The 20,288-nt window shown below is 41.4% G+C and overlaps 2 protein-coding genes across 17 annotated transcripts in view; one reads left to right on the forward strand and one right to left on the reverse strand.

The window, feature by feature from the left end:
• ANO10 (anoctamin 10) overlaps positions 1–4,338 on the reverse strand; it is a 325,787-nt gene extending 321,449 nt beyond the window's left edge. For 2 of the 15 annotated variants that reach the window (XM_054680607.2, XM_063806718.1), the window contains exons 1-2: positions 4,202–4,246; positions 1,998–2,163 (exon numbers count right to left, since the gene is read on the reverse strand). In XM_054680607.2, coding sequence (XP_054536582.1) covers positions 1,998–2,022 — 25 coding nt within the window. In that variant the 5' untranslated portion in view covers positions 2,023–2,163; positions 4,202–4,246. Of the gene's footprint in view, positions 1–1,997; positions 2,164–2,859; positions 3,544–4,201 lie in introns of those variants that run through there. The other 13 variants (XM_054680604.2, XM_063806712.1, XM_054680602.2 and 10 more) reach the window with 11 other exon arrangements.
• Positions 3,494–20,288, forward strand: part of ABHD5 (abhydrolase domain containing 5, lysophosphatidic acid acyltransferase) — a 29,968-nt gene continuing 13,173 nt past the window's right edge. For both annotated transcript variants that reach the window (XM_516397.7, XM_054680612.2), the window contains exons 1-3: positions 3,494–3,723; positions 12,015–12,100; positions 14,956–15,328. In XM_516397.7, coding sequence (XP_516397.2) covers positions 3,677–3,723; positions 12,015–12,100; positions 14,956–15,328 — 506 coding nt within the window. In that variant the 5' untranslated portion in view covers positions 3,494–3,676. The remainder of the gene's footprint in view (positions 3,724–12,014; positions 12,101–14,955; positions 15,329–20,288) is intronic.

Raw genomic sequence — 20,288 nt, forward strand, 5'->3', positions numbered from 1 at the left:
CCCCTTCTCTATGCCCTCACTCTCATTCTGGTTTGTAAGTGCTTGCTTGGCAGGCTTGTGATAAAGGCCCAGGCCCCTGTGATGGTTGTGGTATTGCTCAGCACTTTGCCTGGGGAACTACTGTTGGAGGGCTGGAAATTAAAGCCAACCTTAAACCCAGTGGGGCACCAGTCATCAACCAAGTGTATGGCACACTTGGTCTTGGTGGGACAATGGCAGCATTCAGTCTTTAGGCTACAACCCTGGGGCAGAACATGCAGAGCAAGCTCTGTACTTGCTTTGGTCAGTGTCATATCTGGCCATCTGACTGGAGAGTACAAAGTAGGTACTGGCGATCTCCAAATGTAAGCACTGCTCAACCAGGTAATTGGTTAGTAGGTCACAAAAAGGAAGTTAATTTGGAGGTAGGGGACCAAGCTGGCCTTAAACTCTGAGAGGTCTGCTTTCAGGGTACCATCAAAGTTCAGGGAGGTAGTGATGGAGGAAGTCTGGTCCAAGCAGTGGTTAAAGTATGTGGGGCCCTTGGGGTATAGGATGCAATGACATGTGTTGGTCCATTGTCTCCCAAGAAGACACAGTCCAAGGGTTCCAGGGTGGCATGGTGGTCAGGATAGAGTTGTAGGGTTCCACCATTGCTGGCAACACCCAGGGGATAGGTGGATGGCCAATTCTAGCTTGGATTTCTTGCCATTGTTGAAGATGACTCCATCAGCAGCAAGGTGAAGCCTAGAACAGAGCTACTCCCAGAGTTGAGGAAGATCATGAAGTCCTATAGTCCTATGCACTGCTTGTCAGTTTCTGCATAAACTCTAGTATTAGATCAATGGTCTCTTTCTCTCTTTTTTTCCTTTTTTTCTTTTTTCGTGACTGTGCAGCAGGCACAGGCATCTTTGAGAGCAGACTCCAGGTCCATAAAGACCAAAGCGCTACAGGAGTTGCTGCAAAATCCTAAGGTTTCATTACTGGACTCAGTACCACTGGGCTTGCACTGTGTTCCAGGCAGTAGGGTCTTCAACAGACACTCTGAGAGGTGGGATTGTAGGGGATCAGTTTCTGCAGACACACTACAAGTGTCTGGCAACACTATTGTGGAGGCTAAAGTAACTCCATCTCGGATGCTAATCCACAATGTTGATTTCTGAGTAACCCCAGTTTTGGGAAGGCCTCCAAGTTTTCTACTTTATCTATTGTTCCTTGTATAAGAGCATGTGACAGGCTGTTCTTACACTGTTATAAAGAAATACAGCTGGGCGCGGTGGCTCATGCCTGTGATCCCAGCACTTTGGGAGGCAGTGGAGGGAGGATCATTTGAGGTCACGAGTTCAAGACCAGCCTGGCCAACATGGTAAAACCCCATCTCTACTAAAAATACAAAAAATTAGCTGGGCGTGGTGGCAGGTGCCTGGAATCCCAGCTACTCAGGAGGCTGAGGCAGGAGAATTGCTTGAACCTGGGAGGTGCAGGTCATAGAGAGCCAAGATCACACCACTGCACTCCAGCCAGGGCAACAGAGTGAAACTCCGTCTTAGGAAAAAAAAAAAAAAAAAGAATTACCTGGGACTGGGTAATTTATAAAGAAAAGTTAATTGGCTCATGGTTCTGCAGGCTATACAGGTGCTGGTATCAGCTTGGCTTCTGGAAAGGCCACAGGGAGCATTTACTCACGGCAGAGGGCAAAGCGGGAGCAGGCATCTTACATGACTAGAGCAGGAGCAAGAGAGTGAGGGGTAGGTGCCATACACTTTTAAACAACCAGATCTCACAAGAACTTAGTATTGCAAGGACAGCATTAAGGGGACAGTGCCAAATCATTCATGAGAAATTCACCCCCAGAATCTAATCACCACCCATCAAACCCCACCTCTAACACTGGAGATCACAATTCAACATGAGATTTAGAGAGGACAACACCCAAATTGTATCAGAGCACATACTTACCTACCTGCCCTTAGGTCAAAACAACCTTAGTCTGGGAGGGTAACAGCACAGAGATTTACCTGTCTTGCTGCTGTCCAAGACCATGCTTCTGTCCGTAAGTTCCCTAATAAATCACCTTTTGCTGACAAGCTGGATTTGTCTGCTTCATTCTTTAGTTTCTCAGCTCCTTCTGTATTTGGAGGTCACTTTGAATATACGGCCCTTTCATGAAACAACCAGGAATTCCTGTAAAAATGTTTTTTATATGTTCTGGTCTTCCCTAAAATATTTTATGAATTAGATCAAACACAATAAAAAATGTATTAGTTATTACTATGCCTAAGAGATTATAAGTGGCTTTCCCCCCTCTAAATTACAGAAGACACCATTCCTATCCTAGAGGACTTTCTCGTGTAGTTGGAAAGATATTCGATAATATTTATTTAAAAGCTGTAACAATTACACAAGGCTGAGAACCTGAGAGCTAGACGGGTGACAAAGACAGGTTTACAGTGGGGCTCAGAGGAGAGAAAAAGAGGGAGGAGAGTCAGGGAAGGAGAACAATGAACTGAGTCTAAAATAAAGGTTAATATATTCGCGTAGGATCTATCAAAACAGGAGCAGTATTTCAACCCATTGTTTTCAAGCACCTAGAACGAAGTGAGCCCATAGTAGACACACACCAAACATAAATGGATGAGTAGTAGTGGGTGGCAGAATTCCAAAAGCAGGTTGCACCTGATTGCTAAAAGGCTTGAAAACAGGTCAAGAAATACTGCTATTTAGGTTAGTCATTTCCCCTCAATAACTCGAAGTACCTAAACATAGACTTTTTTTTTTTTTTTGAGACGGAGTTTCGTTCTTGTTGCCCAGGCTGGAGTGCAGTGGTGCGATCTCGGCTCACCGCAACCTCCGCCTCCCGAGTTCAAGCGATTCTCCTACCTCAGGCTCCCGAGTAGCTGGAATTACAGGTATGCGCCACCGCGCCCGGCTAATTTTGTATTTTTAATAGAGACGGGGTTTCTTCAGCTCAGGCTGGTCTCCAACTCCCGACCTCAGATAATTCGCCCGCCTTGGCCGCCCAAAGTGCTGGGATTACAGGCCTGAGCCACCGCACCCGGCCAACACCGACTTTTTTCACCCTCCCAGGTATCTAGAGAGTCGAGTGGGAGGGAAATTGCTGGCTCTGGCCACTACAGTAACATCAGCACCTAGAGCAGTGCTCAACTGACTGAAGGCTCCTGTGAGTCGCCCTCTCCCCCTGGCCCCCCAACCCGCGGGGAAGGGCTGGCGGGACGCCACACAGCACCTCGATTACGCCATTTCATTTGCCACTGCACCATCTATCGGACACTAGCTAGGCTCTTCCAGGACCGGACGCACCTCCGTCCCCAAGGTGCCACCTGACAGCCAACACCGACAGGGTGATGCATGAATACAGTCATTATTCAAATTAGCTAACACCTAACTCAGTCGGGTGAGTCTCGCCAGTCCGTCTGGGCTGACTGTCCCGCCCCGCGCTTACACCCGGGAGCGTCGGGCGGGAGAACTAGTGCATACCGGCTGGGGATGGCGGACGCAAGGCCGTAGGCAAGGCCGCGCACGCGCAAACGCGGGCGCGCCGCCGGGCCGTGCTAGTGCGCGGAAGACGCATGCGCTGGCGGCCTGCGCCGCCTTAAGTGCCGCGCCAGGCCGGGGCGGCCCAGTCGGCCTGTCAGCCGGCTTCGAGGAAAGTCTCGGCTCTTGCGCGGCGGCGGCTATGGCGGCGGAGGAGGAGGAGGTGGACTCTGCCGACACCGGAGAGAGGTAAGCGCAGCCGGCAGGGGGGCTTCGTGTGTCTCCGGCGCGCACCCTCCGCGCGGGCCGGGTTAGGGCCCAGCGGGCAGCACCAAGGAGTCGCCGCCCGCCTGGCGACGACGGGCGGCTTCCTTGACCCTCCCCGGCATGAGTCCGCGCGGCGCCCAGAGGCGTCCCGGCGCCGCTCTGCCTGGGAGAGGCTCCCCTCAGCGTCGGGGCCCCGAGGTGTCTGAGCCGGATTCCGGCCGCGCCGGGAGGCCGCCTTGACCCCGCGCGGAGGGTCCGCCCTGTTGTTGTATAAGCCACGCCGCAGGCCGGCGACGGAGCTGGCCGCGGCGGCCGCACCGGCTCGGGCTCTGCCAAGGGACCCGGCCTGCCCCAATGCGGCCGGCGGGCGGTGCCCGGTCGACCCTGCACCTGACTGCGAGGCGTGGGAAATGACCGGGTCTGTCAGCCTCCCAGCGCGGCTTCCGTCTACAGGTACTACCTGTGCTCTGTCCAGCCTCAGCCGCTGGACGATCCTTCCCGTAGCCGTAGGAAGGGGCGGCGCTTCCTTGGAGGGGATATTAGAGGCCCGAATTCGCCCGGGAAGCGGCGGGAGGGCGGGGGTGCCGGGAAGGAGGGAGGGGAGAAGGAGTGAGGGAAGTGGGTGTATGGCTGTGGGTTTCAGATACTTCATAGAAAGAAAGTTAGCCCTTAAGATAGAGATACACGTTCAAATGTCATAATTCATCTTTCGGATGAAGGTCTTTGGCTTGCAAGCTCCACTGTCCCTTATTTGTTTGCGCTTCTGGGATTATTCTGGCTTTACTGGCGAAGTGTGTGTTGCATGTGCCTTAGAAGAACACACATAATGTATAGGAAACTGTGGAAGTTGGAGGGCAGATGTCTAATGTGAAACTTTTTTATATACAGGTATAGTGAGTTTATTCTTTTCTACACCTAAATGACTTCTTGCACTTGTTAGTAGAAGAATAGTAGTTAATGAGTGGAATAATTAAATTGTTATGGAGGTTATTGCCTTGTTTCTCAAGGCCTGTCGTTTATATTGGAAAGTAAACTTCCCCCATATATATTTAATTTTTTGACGTCGGTTCTACTTCAGACGTCTGGAGAAATTTGCCTAGGAAACATAACCTAAATGATAGAATATGGAGTACCATGAAGACAGGGATATTTGGAAAGATGTCATGGGGAAAAATTGTGAAATATTAGAAAGGAAGTTATTCTCTTGAGTTTTGTTTATTTGTTGAGGTTTGTTGATGAACTTCCTCGTTGCACTGAGGTGAAATGTTGAATGTCATGTGGACGCAAGTAGGAACGTAATTGGTAGGTTGTGTTCTCATCTGGTTTGTCACAACATTTTTGACTCGACACTACTTTCAGGTGGACTGTTTGGTTTTGATGTAGTGGGGCCTTGGAGTCCAGGACACAATCGTGACAGGGTTTTATGGCTTGGAGTGATGGTTGGAGGTCATTGGAGGTAGATGATTAAAAAATCCTTAGCAGCTGATCAGCCATAGTTTCTAGACAGAAGTGGGCTTCGCTGGTATTCTTGGCAATATGCTTTAGCAGTGTCCAGTGACTATCCCCAGAAGTGATCCTGTTAAATCCAAGGTTGCCCCTGTGTGCTGGGTATTATTGTTCCCATTTTGCAGTTGAAACTGCCACTGGAAAGGCTGCTACAGCCTGCCAGCAAGTAGCAGGGCTGGATTGGAACCCTTTGTGGAACCCTTTGAGGTGTCTGGATTTAATCTAAGGTGCTTACCCTGTATCTCTGCTGCCTGTCACTGGAATTGGGACTCATGTGGGATGTTTGGCTCTTGTTTGAATACAGTTCCCTACCCTTAAGACATTTGAGGTTTAGATAGGGAGAAAACATTAACAAAGGAAAGTTATAAAATGGTCATCTGATGGCTTTTTGGAGAATATGATTCTTGTCCTTTGCTTTGTGGCACTTAGTGAAGACAGGCATACTGGGATCCATTTTGCTTTCAACATCCAACCCCTTTCAGTTGCAATACAGTTGAGAAAGCTAAATGTAATGAGAGTAGAGTAGACTTCTGTGAATTGCTTTAAGTTGTCCTAGAGAATGATTTAGTGTCAATTGAGTTGAGAGAAAGCTGTCACAGAATTGCTCAGTTGCAGGGTAGACCATAAAAGAGGTGATTTGCAGTTGTGTGCTGGAGTTGATTTGTACCAGCAAGCCATTGCTAAATTTTCAGGAATTTTGCCAACCGTTGGCAGCTTGAAATTGGCCATGGTGGGAGTATTTACACCACGGAAATCATCAAATGCTATAAATAAGGTATAAATAAGGGATTTTTCTCTCCCCTCCCTGCTTCAGTTTGTTTGCCAGCTCCCCACTGGGTTTACATTAGACTGTGAATGTAGGTCTTTGCCTTGGAGATAGGAGAGTGGATTTCTCTATCTAATCTTTTTAAAAACTGGCAAGATATGTGCCTTTCTCTCTGCTGCCTTCTCTCCTTCCCAAACCTTTGCCACCTGATATCTTAAAAATCACAAAACTTTTCACTGCCACATCCCAATGGCCTTCTAGTTTTTTTCAGTACTTCTTCTTGGGTCCTTTTTGGTGTTTGTTACTGTAATGATAGCTACTACTTTTTGAAACTCTTACTAGACATTCTAGGTCTTAATGACATTTTGCCTTTTATCTTACCTTACCTGACCAACAATAACTTTTATTAGTTTCTCCTCTTTTTTTTTTTTTGCATTCTCTAAATGTAGTCATTTTCCAAGATTCTGTCATCATCCTTGTTTTTATTTTTCATCTTGTTTACTCAAACGTGAACTGTCTTGTCTGTGGAGATGACTCAGATCTCATTTTCTTTCTGGAGCCCTCTTCTGTACTCTGGTGATGTTTCTAATTGTCAGATGTTTGTGCCTGATTCCTCAAATTTAACATGTCCAGACCATGATCTTATTTTTACCTTCCTGCTGCTAAACTAAACGATATGAAAAGCTTAGTTCTGGCCGGGCGCCGTGGTTCACGCCTGTAATCCTAGCACTTTGGGAGGCCGAGGCGGGCGGATCATGAGGTCAGGAGATCGAGACCATCCTGGCTAACACCGTGAAACCCCGTCTGTATTAAAAATACAAAAAAAATTAGCCGGGCATGGTGGCGGCGCCTGTAGTCCCAGCTACTCGGGAGGCCGAGGCAGGAGAATGGCGTGAACCCAGGAGGCGGAGCTTGCAGTGAGCCGAGATCGTGCCACTGCACTCCAGCCTGGGCGACAGAGCAAGACTCCGTCTCAAAAAAAAAAAAAAAAAAAGCTCAGTTCTTCCTCTTGAAACATTATATTGGCTTAATCATTGCCTTGACTAATTGTTAGATTATTAGTTTAATCTCATGGTTCTGTAATTCCCACTCCTGATTGTGAGTTACTAAAAAAATCATATGGAGAGGTGATTTTATTAAAACTGATTATTCAGTTGAGACCTAGGATTTTTAGTTTTATTCTCTTTATTATCTAGTGAATGAGCTTATTTTAGAACTGATGCAAAGAAATGTCACTGACTTGTTAAGTAGAGTACACCTGTGGCTTCTTCAAGTGTGTTTGATAATGAGGTCATATAAGTGACTCTAAAATGGTTTGTTTACTGTGTGAAGGAAGGTAGGAAACAATGGGGAGATACGTGTTACCAGCACATGGCTTGTCTAAAACACTTATACTACCAATCTGAGTCTTTAAAAGTTACAGGTTGGGGGGGGAGGGGCAGTTAAAACAGTATTAATTAATGTGTTAACATATATTAGAGGGCCTGGATTGTCATTGATCTAATAGTGATAATTTGAATCACTTAAGTATCATTTATCCAAAATAAAATGGCATGTTAGTCACTTAAATTGTAGCTGTATGAGACCATATTCTTTTTTTTTTTTTTTTTTCCAGAGATAGGTTCTTGCTCTGTCGCCCAGGCTGGAGTGCAGTGGCACAATCATGGCTCACTGCAGCCTCAACCTCCTGGGCTCAAGCAATCCTGCCACCTCAGCAACTTGCCCCCCAGCCCCTGTATTCCCCCCCCCCCCCGGGTTGCTGGGACTATAGGCATGTGCCAGGCGGCTGGGACTACAGGCATGTGCCAGGCAGCTGGTCTTGACCTCCTAACTGAGCTCAAGCAGTCCTCCCACCTCAGCCTCCCAAAGTACTCTTTTTTCTTTTCTTTTTCTCTTTCCCAAGAATAGGATTTAAAAAGTCAATTCCCAAGAAAGGTCTTTATTTACCCAAGTGTTATAATTTCCAATTTGGAAGTTTTTAGTCATTGGTTGAGGAAGTATCTCAGATAAATATAAATGTAAATATAAATAAATGTATATATTCATACCTGTAATTCATTTGGATATTTATAATAAAAATCAAAGCCTCGTGGTTTCTTTAAATGAGATAGAATACTGTGCTTAGGTTAGTTTATCAAGAGCAATAAGTTTATATGATTTTTCTCTCTCAACTAGAATAGGAATGGAGGCCATTTTAAACAAAATTTTAATATAATGAAATCCTCTTTACTTATAACCTAATTAGAAATATTAAGTGGCCAAGAGTGTATGGAAACTGGCCAGATTTCTGCATATTTTCTTCAGAATACTTTGAAACCTTTTTCACTGTTTCATAATGTTTATAGATTGTGCAATTCAGGTTTAGTAATACTGTAGATAGACAGATGTGTTAAAGAACAAAACAGAGATTACCAGGAAACTTAAGTGTTGATAGTATGGAGTATAAGTACGACATAATATTTTTTTAGAAAGATTACGTAAAAAGTTAATGGAAAAAGTGGTGTCTATCTCTCACTCAGGATACTTAAAGTCAGATTCTTAGGTAAAATATACTCTATTAATATGTTAAGCACATCTTACTTGGCTTTCCTTAGAATTGTCACCTCTGATGTGATCTTTTATAACTTTTCTTACTCAAAAGTCTGCTCACTAAAAAGATTCTTAGTTTGCACTACAATGGTTATAAAACAATCCTTTCTTTTTTTGTTTTTGTTTCTGTGATTAGATGCTTTAGGGCTTATATCCTTTGCTTGCTAATAAGGTAAGTGCCCAACTGATGGGGCTGTGTAGAAAACTTTTTGGCTTGCATTGGTAAGCTTTCCCCATGTCATAGATGCTTACTATTAGAAAGCTATAGTTCCTGTGGTGAATGACTTCTCTTTGTGTTACAGTTGACACTTTGGTCACTGTTGAATTTAGGCCTCAGTGATGGATGATAGTGTTTATTGCTTGTCTCCTTAAATAAAATAGAGAAGTTAGGTTTTGCTTTTCTATTTATTTTCCAAAGCTATGAGGAAGAGGCATTGAATCTAGTTTACTGTTTTATAGGTGGGCTGTGTAAATTTAATTTTTGCCTTGAATTTTGTGACCTCAGAAGAATGGCAGAATATCTGACAAGCTTCAGTCCTGTGTCCTTAGTTCCAGTCTTCTATATACTAAACCTAGGAATGCTGAGCAACACTGAATGGCATAGGATACCACTGGGGAGGGGGCAAAGGGTCTCTTTGAAGGTGAGATTAATTTATCCCGAAGACAGGAGGTAGAGTTGGATGGGTAAGTTTTAAAGGGTTGAAGCAATAGAGGTTGCAAGGTAAGGTATGAGACCTTTGAACAAACAGGAATCAACTAAAGGGTGGAAAAGATAAGGCCCTTGCTTTTTACTCATTGGAAATGTTCCTTTATATACATAAGCCTATTATGTATATAACACTTAATCCTGTAGAGTGTCTCAAAGAAGCAGAGGATAGTTTCTGTAAAACATTTAATCATCTGGTTAAAGTGAAACTGGACAGAAGCATTATCAGGGCTTAGGGGAAGAGTGCTATCTTTACAATTCCGTTAAGAGTAAAAATATCTTGCTATGTTTTGTTAAATATATATTTTTCTGTTAGAAAAAAACCCACTTTAAAAAATCACCTGTTTTGATGAAAATGCTTCTGTGAAAACCTGAAGAGAGTTGGTGCCTCTTCTTATGGTTGAAGATCCCTACTTTTTAATGTAAGCTTACAAACATGAAAACATGTTTTGCCCCTTCTCTGAGTTGAGCTGGTCACTAGAAGGCAAATCCATGGACAGACAGTCCCATTGTTTGAAAGCTGGTTTTGTGGTAAGTGGTAAGTTGGTGGAGGTAGGCATGATTCTTCCATTACAGGCTGGTATGTAACTTTTTAAACACTGGTGCTTTGTACATAGTAGGTATTCAGTGTCTGAATTATTTTTTGAGTGTCGTTTTTTAAAAAAGTATCCTTTTTTAATGCAAATAATGCATTTGTGTTTTCTTTGCCCCAGTTTGTCTGTGACATCAACTGGAGCAATAGTAGCTTATACTTCATTTCACTGTAATTTCTTTTAATTGACCTCTGATTCTCTCTGGCAAATAATTGTGATATGGTTCGAGGGATGTTTGTTTAAGACAGTGGATGAGATTGAGTTGTAAGTAATTTCTTGTTGGTACTAGTTCATATTTTTATGGTTAAATATAGACCTAATGGCTGGTCAAGGACAAAAGAGCTTCACCTTTAACCTCTAAAAATCATGAGTTCTTTTATTTTAATGGCCTGTGTATTAGTCCATTCTCATGCTGCTATAAAGAACTACCTGAGACTGGGTAATTTATAAGAGCTGTGCAAAGCCATAGAGACATGTAATCATATGAAATTTTGAGAGATATGAGGTACTGGAAAAAGTACAATGTATAAAAAGAAAAGAAAAGATGGGATGGAGGTAGGCTGTGGATGGATTGCAAAGTACCTTCTGTGCAGGTCCAGGAAAATATAGACTTTATCCTGTAGGTAATGGGCAACCCTTCAGACATTTTAAGGAAGGTAGTCATTTGAGAAAAAAGCACTTTGGAGTGGCTCAGAATCAAACTTACTTACTTACTAGCTGTATACCCTTGGACTTGGTGCTTAACATTTCTGAACTTCAGTTTTTACATCTATGAAATGGGGATAATTTGGACTGAGAATCCCCTGGATTGTGAGTGACTTAATCACTCAGCAAACATTATTGATTGAGTATCTGTTATACGTAATATCCAGATAAATTCTACAGGGAAGGGAAATATAGTAGGATGAACCTACAAAGGTAAGAAAAGCCAGATGTTGGTTCACAACCCTTCCAAAACTTAGCACATTTTCCTCTCACACCTATTCTTACTCTTGTGTTGTCTGTCATTATAGTGGTACCCTAAGAGAGACGCCTGGGAATCCTTATTATAACGTCTTTATCTCCAACCAGTTATCAAATCCAACCTGTTTTCCTTTTAAATATTCTTTGACTACATCTTCTTGTCTCTATCCCTGTTGCCAAAGCCTTGGATTGGGCCCTTACCTCTCATCTGGACTCTGCAGTAGTTCACTTTTCCTCTTCTAATTCATTTCTTTTTCATCAGAAAGTTCTCATTTTAAATAATACCAGCCATGCACCGAGCCCTTGCTAACTGTCAAATGACTACTGAAGCTCTGCATTATGTCAGGTTATTACAGTAAGCTTTTGGTTTGTGACTGCCAGGCCAGGAGTTGAGGCTTACCCTCTCTTTTGTTGGCTACAAGCAAAGTATGTCAGCTGCAGCCTCCCCATGCCTTTCCTCACTAGTTGCCTCAGATCTGCTTCCTTGTTCTTTGTTGTGCTGTCTTCTGATGGATGCTTTGGTCATTCTGTTCATCTACTGTTTGCTGAAACCCAAAGCTTTTTTGTACTTCTATTAACAGTTAACCAGTTCACCCTAAGGAGACTGTACGCAGACCAGCCTCCCACATTTGTGTTAGGGGTATGTTACTACTCATATGAGATTTGAAGCCTTCTTTTTCCCCAAAAAATGGTCGATCTCAGATTTTAATAAGGTGCCCCTTTTCTCAACCCCCATAGAGGTACCTTTTATATTCACTGTGAAACTGTCATTCAAATGAATCTACTCCTGGTCTTTAACTTTTTTTGCACTTCTACCCCAATAAGAGGCTGTCTTGCAGTGGGGAGGAATGCATTTTTTGTGTTTTCTTGTTCTTCCCATTTTATCCTCTTTTTGTTTATTTGGAATCTGACTATCCATGAATAAGATGGACTTTGAGATCTGCCTGTAAGTACACAGGCTGAAGTTGAATATCTGTATCCCAGTACTTACCACCATGCTTTGTGCATGTTAGGTCACTTTTGTCACACATAGCTTTACCATCACACAGGTAGTAAATTTCCTGTGCTGCCTTTCTTCTGTGCATGTGACAATTGGTAGTTGAGAAGAGCATGAACTCACCTATTTGTTATTTTGTTTTTGGTGCTCTAGGTCAGGATGGCTAACTGGTTGGCTCCCCACATGGTGCCCTACGTCTACATCACACCTTAAAGAAGCTGAAGAGAAGATGTTAAAATGTAAGGCTTTCTTCTTGTAAGTTAAATGAGCTGTGTACTAAGATAGGTCCAATATATCTCATTGCCCTGAAACTGGAGGTAAGATTCTGTGGTGTGTTCATTGTTGGCAAAATAACTTTTTTCCTTTTCCTTGTCATTAGAAAGTACAGAAATGAATGTCGGGGGCTGGCAGGTAGGAGTTCTAAAACTTTTTGGTCTTGGGCCCCTGTTATACTCTTAAATTAGTAAGGACCCCAAGGAGATTTGTTTATGGGCTTATTATCAATATTTATCATTTCTAATACAATTAGAAATTAAAATTGAATAATCAAAAATGTTAATTTATTAATTTCTTTAAAAATAATAGTAAACCCATTACAGATTAAAATAAATAAAATTTGTACCAAAAAAAGAGAAAAAATACTTTCCAAACATTGTTTACATGTTTACAAATCTCTTTAATGTCTAGCTTGACATAAGGTTGCTGCTTCTGCTTTCAGTCTGATGGGTAATCACATATGTGACTTCTGGAAGACTACTTTATACCTATTAGAGAATGAGAGTGAAAAATAGAAAGTCTTAGTATTATGATGAAAATAGTTTTGACTTCCTGGATCTCCTCAAAGAGTCTCAGGGACACCCCCCTGACTCTGCTTGAGACTATGCTTTGAGAACAGATTCTAGGTGTTTCAGAGCAAGCAGCCTTGTATAGTGGAAGTACTAGACTGGACCCAGGTAACTTGGTCTAGGCCCAGATCTGCCACTAGGTGGTTACAAGATCTTGGACAAGTCACTTTGCTCAGCTTCTCATTTCTTATAAAATGAAGGGGTAGGATTCTTATAAAATGAATGGGTCCATAGAATTCCTTCTAGTTCTAGCATTCTAGGATTCTATATTTATAGTGGTGTGGAAGCCCCTTTTTTTTCCTTCTTATGAGCACTAAAATTTACCCAAACTTGTACCATCAGGGCATTCCAAGGTATCTGTGGGTGTAGTTCTAAGTAGTGGTACTTATTGTGCAATTTTGTTCTGCTAATTCTACTTAAAGGAGTGGATTAGGTAGTACCATTCATATTCATGTGTTATTTTTGTATGTAGGTGCAGGTGTTTGTACATGCCTGTTTTTCATTCTCTTTACCACTAATGAATTTGTTTGTGCATTTGAATGATTCAGGAGTAAGTGGCCATAACTGGATATATCCTTAGGAAGGGATAATTAACCATCTTTCATGAAATTTTTTTTTTTTTTTTTGAGATGGAGCCTTGCTCTGTTACCCAAGCTGGAGTGCAGTGGCACAATCTCAGCTCACTGCAACCTCTGCCTCCTGGGTTCAAGCAATTCTCCTGCCTCAGCCTCCCAAGTAGCTGGGATTACAGGCACCTGCCACCATACCCAGCTAATTTTTGTATTTTTAGTAGAGATGGGGTTTCGCCATGTTGACCAGGCTAGTCTTGAACTCCTGACCTCAGGTGATCCACCTGCCTCGGCCTCCCAAAGTGCTGTGATTACAGGCATGAGCTACCACGCCCAGTTATTACATGGATTTTTAACATGATAATGAACTTCTATTCCATATACTTGGGTAAACTTGCTCTCTACAAAACTAAGAAAGATGTCATTGTGATTTACCAAAATAAAAAAATTCTTATCAGGAGGTAAAAAAGGGGTGCTAGATTCTCAATTCATGCATTTAACAGACATAATGATTCCCTTCCTTTTGGTTCTAGGGATGCAAATAGGAATGTGAATTGGTCTCTGCTTTAGTGTCAGACATGAAAGTAAGCTACGGTGGAGTGAGTTCTCTAATAGTTATACAGATGGTTTTTATGGGAATACACAGACGTGTGTGTTCAAAATGCTGAAGTGGTTTGGCTTGGCACTTAAGCCAAAGCAGCCACTTTTCTAAACTAGTGGTATTTCCCCCAACTTGAGGGCTTGTGCTCTATTAATATTCTGAATGAATGTTAGGTTTCTTCTTTGCTGCCACTATGTGGATACAAAACATGATATTATTTCTTTGGTTAAAAGGCAGAAACTCCTGTTTCTTCAGTGTCTTGTTTACTGTATATGAATATGCATAAATAATTAAGGGGTATATCAAAAATGCAGCTGTTCAGTTGATAGTTAAATATAAATGATTTCAAATTTAATTTCATTTTTAGGCAATTTTTGGGAGTGTTTAAAGTATTTAGTCCCACAACATTAAAGGTAAAAAAGAGTTTTGGTCTATAAAATTGTGACTATTTGCTTTTTCTAGGAGATTACTAGAGTTGGACCCAAGTTACCTGGTGTGTCATGCTGAGGAGTTCCTACAATACTTTCTCAACCTTTTTTTGAAATGACTTAAGGTTTCACTTACATGTTTAACATAGATACCAGTAATCCTTCCCTAAATTCATGACTACTTTTTAAGGAAAAATGATGCCTTTAAGCCTGACTTCAACTCAAAGTTAACCAAAGAATACCACCTTGAAATTGTAGAACACCTGACAGTATTCTACAAATTCTCTGCAAAGCTAGAGACCTTAAAATAATGGGTTCGGTAACCACTAAGTTCCTTTTCACTTCTAGGAGTATAATACCCTCATTTGACAGATGTGGAAAGAAGTTAGAAGGTAATATGACTTGCCAAAGACCTTGACCACAGGTTACTTGAGGTTTGTCTGAGGTAGGTCTTCCCCCTTAGGTGTAAAACATGGTCATTTAGGATTATTTACTTCAATAAAATGTGTACTTTTTAAAAATAGCTGACAATAAAAGCTAAAATCATGAGATTGGATACTAGATGATTTGTAATTTTTGGTTGCTCTGAGAATACTTCCCTTCTCAGAAGTAATAAAATGAAACAGAATTTCTCTTTTATGTTTTCATTAGGTGTGCCTTGCACATACAAAAAAGAACCTGTTCGTATATCTAATGGAAATAAAATATGGACACTGAAGTTCTCTCATAATATTTCAAATAAGACTCCACTTGTCCTTCTCCATGGTTTTGGAGGAGGTCTTGGGCTCTGGGCACTGAATTTTGGAGATCTTTGCACCAACAGACCTGTCTATGCTTTTGACCTATTGGGTTTTGGACGAAGTAGTAGACCCAGGTTTGACAGTGATGCAGAAGAAGTGGAGAATCAGTTTGTGGAATCCGTTGAAGAGTGGAGATGTGCCCTAGGATTGGACAAAATGATCTTGCTTGGGCACAACCTAGGTGGATTCTTGGCTGCTGCTTACTCGCTGAAGTACCCATCAAGGTAAGTGGTGGTGACAGAAGAGAGGGATTATAACTGTGCTTCCAAGTACCAGACTCTAGTTCCCATCTTTGGTGGTTGTTAGTGTCTGAGCCACAAGGCAGACATTCTCTTAAAGGACCCTATAGACCACACCACAACTGATAACCAATATAGTAGCTGAAATAATCATGTCAGATCTTCCTATTACACGTACTACATGTTAATAGGCTTGGGAAAGGGGTTTCTATTTGTTAAGCTTAGAATTGTAGAAACTTTAATGTATAATTTTAAGCCACAAGTAAAAATTATTTATTATTATTATCATTAAACCTATGAATCCAGCAGGCTTTGTCTAATGTTTTCTAAGTTATAGTAAGCTGTACGGGGAAACCAGAAGGTTAGAAGATGTAGGTACTAGTGCTAGCTCTATGACTTAGAGCAAATCACTTAACCTCTAACCTTTAGTTTTCTTTTACCTAAACTATAGAAAATACAACTTCATAGCATATATCCCAGGGTTTTTTATTATAACATACCCTAACCTTTCTCATTATAAAACATTGAATTAATGAACATTTGCTTCAAAGTCTTTCTAGCATCATCTCCTTTCTTTAACTTTTTTTTTTTTTTTAAGAGATAGAAGCTCGCTCTGTCACCCAGGCTGGAGTGCAGTGACATGATCTCGGCTCACTGCAGCCTCCGCCTCCCAGGCCCAAGCAATTCTTCTGCCTCAGCCTTTGAATAGCTGTGACTATAGGTGCATGCCACCACACTCAGCTAATTTTTGTAGTTTTAGTAGAGATGGGGTTTCGCCATGTTCGCCAGGCTGGTCTCAAACTCCTGACCTCAAGTGATCCACCCCCCTCGGCCTCCCAAAGTGCTGGGATGACAGACCTGAGCCACTGCACCCAGCCCCTTTACCTTATTTTTAAATGCTATTTACTGTTATTCATGTTACTACTCTGAGAGAGGGTCACATTTAAGTGCTAAGAAAACAGGAGAAAAACTCATCTTTGTTTTGATCATCTTTTGGAAAGAAACAACAAAAAATGAATACAGCATTTTTGTGTTGCCAGTGTATTTTTCCATTGGACTGATTTTTAAATCCAAAATTGCAACTGATTTTGACTTTGAGGTCCGTGAGTGAGACATGGGATGATGGTCATTTCAGAGTGCCTGTATGTACCTATAAGATCTCCCCATTGCATAACTCTGGGTGTGTGTTCAACACAGAATTTGATGTGTGAAGCAGCAGCCCTGTGTACCTGAGGTTCTCTTCCTCTGGAACAGCCACTTTTTCTCTATAGACTCTTTATCTAAACTTTAGCATTTACACCTGATTTTTCTGATCTCATGGTCCTATATGTGCTAGACAATAATAGTCCTGTCAACTGGCGGACCTGTTCTTTAAAAAGAAACGCAAATTTTCTTCTCCTGGTTGGCATTTTGGGGTTACTTTCTTTATTTTATTTTATTTTATTTTATTTTTTTGAGCCGGAGTCTCACTCGGTCGCCCAGGCTGGAGTGCAGTGGCGCGGCATCTCGGCTCACTGCAACCTCCGTCTCCCAGGTTCAAGCAATTCTCCTGCCTCAGCCTCCCGAGTAGTTGGGATTACAGGAGCCCGCCACCACACTGGCTAATTTTTGTATTTTTAGTAGAGACAGGGTTTCACCATGTTGGCCAGGCTGGTCTCAAACTCCTGACCTCAGGAGATCCGCCTGCCTTGGCCTCCCAAAGTGTTGGGATTACAGGCATGAGCCACCGCACCCGCTGGTGTTACTTTCTTTTATTGTGTCCTACTCTTAGTGACAAACACCTATTTGCATTTATGGTGAAAGGAGAAGGAAGTAGATGCTTTTCTGGTACAAGTCAACAGGGCTATTTGTGGGAGTTGAACTTCCTTTGTTTTTTATCAGGTGTGTATTATGTCTGTGTCTGTCTTGTGGTATTTATTCTCTGAAGATGTGACATGGAACTCTGCAGGCTAGACCTTGGTCATTAAACCCTAAGTCTTAGAATCCTGACCCTTCATAGCTCTCTACTGATAAGGTCAGTTGGCAAGAGTTTCATTTGCAATTGTGAACTGCTCTAAAGAAATAGGGGGGCTTCAGGGATTCAGAAGGGAATCAACACTTTAAAAACATTATAAAAGAGAATAGCAAAAGGTATCTAAAAACGAAGCTAGTGATTCCTGCATTGGACTAATAATATTTTAGAAAATGGTTTTTGAATGTTTGTGTCTAATGCTAGAAATAAAACTAGAGTACTGTCTCAGGACCAAGAATCATAAGTAGTAGCAGTAGATGGATATGAGAATGCTTGAAATAATTAGCCTGTCTAAATTTGGCTGGTTGCCAACAAAATTTTGAACTGTACAGAGTGTATTGAATATTCAAGCTTATATTCTTGACTGCATAAAACTTAAATTATTAAATACAGGTTAATTTCAAAATAATGATGTTTTCTGGATTTTCAGATATCTCAAATCATGATTATGTCCAGTCAGTCAGAACACCATGGTTGGCACATAGTGGCTGCCTAGTAAATATTTCTTGAATAGGTGATTTTGAAAAAGAGAATTATAAGCTAAGTTCACCTTTTAGCTAACAATTTTATGTTCTTTTCTCTGTTCTTCTCTTTGCATTTTGCATGGAAGTATCAAGAGATAAGAGCTGGTCATGTCATATCTTTCTAATTTATTTTTGGGAGAAAAATTAGTTTCAGATATGCAAGCATAAGCAGGCAAAGATTTCAGTTTTATGCCTTTTGCCCAGTTAGTCTACATCTTAAGTTAGTATAGCATAAAAACAAGTTACCGTGGAAATAAAGAGATCATTCTGTGTGTATGTGTGAGAGAAAGGTATTAGTGCGAATGTTTCTTCTAACATTTACACACACACACGTATATACATAACATACATGAATATTTTACAGAATTAAATTGACCAGCCATTTAAACCAACAACTTTAGTTAGTTTAGAAGTGTGTTAAATCTACTAAATAAAAGTAAAATTTTATAGTTTACTTTTTCCCTGTTCTAATAGACCAGATAATACCCCACTGTAGCATATAATATAGGAAGACTGGAATTAACAATCTCACGGGCTTCCCCTTCTCCCTAGCTTTTTTCCTTCATTGCTTTTCAGGATGGCTTCCCTGGAAGCACTTCTCTTTAAATGGAGAGGACAGGGAAAAATGAGTATCTCTTGTCTTTTCTGCAAGGTGCATCGTCTCCTTTGGTGCCCTTTGGTCTTGCTGTCCACGTTTATTTATATTACTAATAATGTTGCTTATATTTGTTAACTTTTTATTAAAAAGAATTTTTTTCTGCTTGGTCCTGGTTGGGCAAATTTGTACAAATTTACATAGATGATCTGATAGTTAATATAGTTCGATAGACTCACAGATCCAAACATTAAACAGGATTAAACAGGACTGAGTACTGTTAAGTGTTCACCATTATAGCAAACCTCATATTAAGTTATGTTTAGTGTTTGGTGTGTCTTGAAGTTGGCATTCCCACTAAGCAGATGGGGTGGTTGTCAGGGTTGCCTTCTGTGTGATGTGGAATGTTTCACCTGAGCTGGAGAAGCTTCTTTGCAGCACACACACGTTTTCTCTGGTGCAATAGAGCAGTCCGCTTGGTATCAACAAACAGGTACTGAACTACATACTTGTGCTCATCCAGCTTGCTTTTGATCCAGTAGCATTTTTATTATGCTGTCATGATATTCAAATGAATCTTTGAGTTTCAGAAAGACTTTTGGTGGGCATGGGGGGAGCGGTAAGAGGAGGGAAAAAGTGGTCTGGAGATCAAATGAAATTCAGATCTTTTCTTACACTCACTGTGCCTCTTTTGTCTCTCTCTCTTTTTTCGATAATGGACTTTGAGAATGTTACCTTTTTTTTTTTTTCTTAGAGATGGGGTCTTACTCTGTTGCACAGTCTGGAGTGCAGTGGCGCAATCATGGCTCACTGCAGCCTTGACCTCTTACACTCAACAAACCTCCCGTGTAGCTAGTACTACAGGTGTGCCACCATGCCTGGGTAATTTTTAAAATTTTATGTAGAGATGGGGGTTTCACTATGTTGCCCAGGCCAATGTCAAACTCCTGGCCTCGAATGATCCTCCTGCCTCCAAAACTGCCGGGATTACAGGCATGAGACACTGTGCTCAGCTGATAATGTTATTTTATTCTTTGCTTCCTCAGGTGTTGCAAATATAATCTTTATTTTTTTCTTTTAAGTAAAATGACAGCTCCTTACTTTCCGTTTTATGCATGGAGGGAAAAAACACAAAAACAACGTTGTTTTATTTGTTGGGACTTAGTGTTCCAAGCCATAACTACTTCAGTCCTTGTCTTTTATGGGCAGCTCCATTCTTCCATTCGTTACTTTTATAGGACAGTTTGAAGAGAAGAATGAAAAGGCCTAGTTTAATGCACTTGTTTAAGAAGGATTCTTACTCTAAAGAACAAATAAAAGCTGATCAATTTTTGCCAACTTTTGGATTACAGGCGTGAGCCACTGCACCTGGCCTGGTTTTTTCTTTTAATTTTCCTTTCCTTCTGGCCCCTGCTGCTCAGTACCCCATTAAAAAAACTATCTGTATTTTAAAGATATTTGTTATAAACTACGGAAAAGGAGATTATAGAAACTTTAACTTAGAAAGTGTTTAGCAAAGAGATCTATTCCGAGTTAGATTAGAATAAGTTTTCACTAGTCTTTATTTCTCTAGTGAAAGGTTTTTAAATAATTTTATCTTGAATACTTTTCTTTTGCCTGGCTCTGTCTTCTGATTGTACAGAACTGAGCTGAGCAATTTTTGTTGGCCCTCTGCTGTTCTAGGAAAAGCTGTTCTACTTGATTCGAAGTTGGAGATATTTAGTTTGTTGTTCTCTGGGCATTCCCTTTTCTCTCACCAATGGCTTGGAGCCAATGGGAAATACCTGGGGCCAACTTCATTTTGCAAATGCCTCC

This window comes from Pan troglodytes, chromosome 2, assembly GCF_028858775.2.
Source record: "Pan troglodytes isolate AG18354 chromosome 2, NHGRI_mPanTro3-v2.0_pri, whole genome shotgun sequence".
Taxonomy (NCBI): Eukaryota; Metazoa; Chordata; class Mammalia; order Primates; family Hominidae; genus Pan; species Pan troglodytes.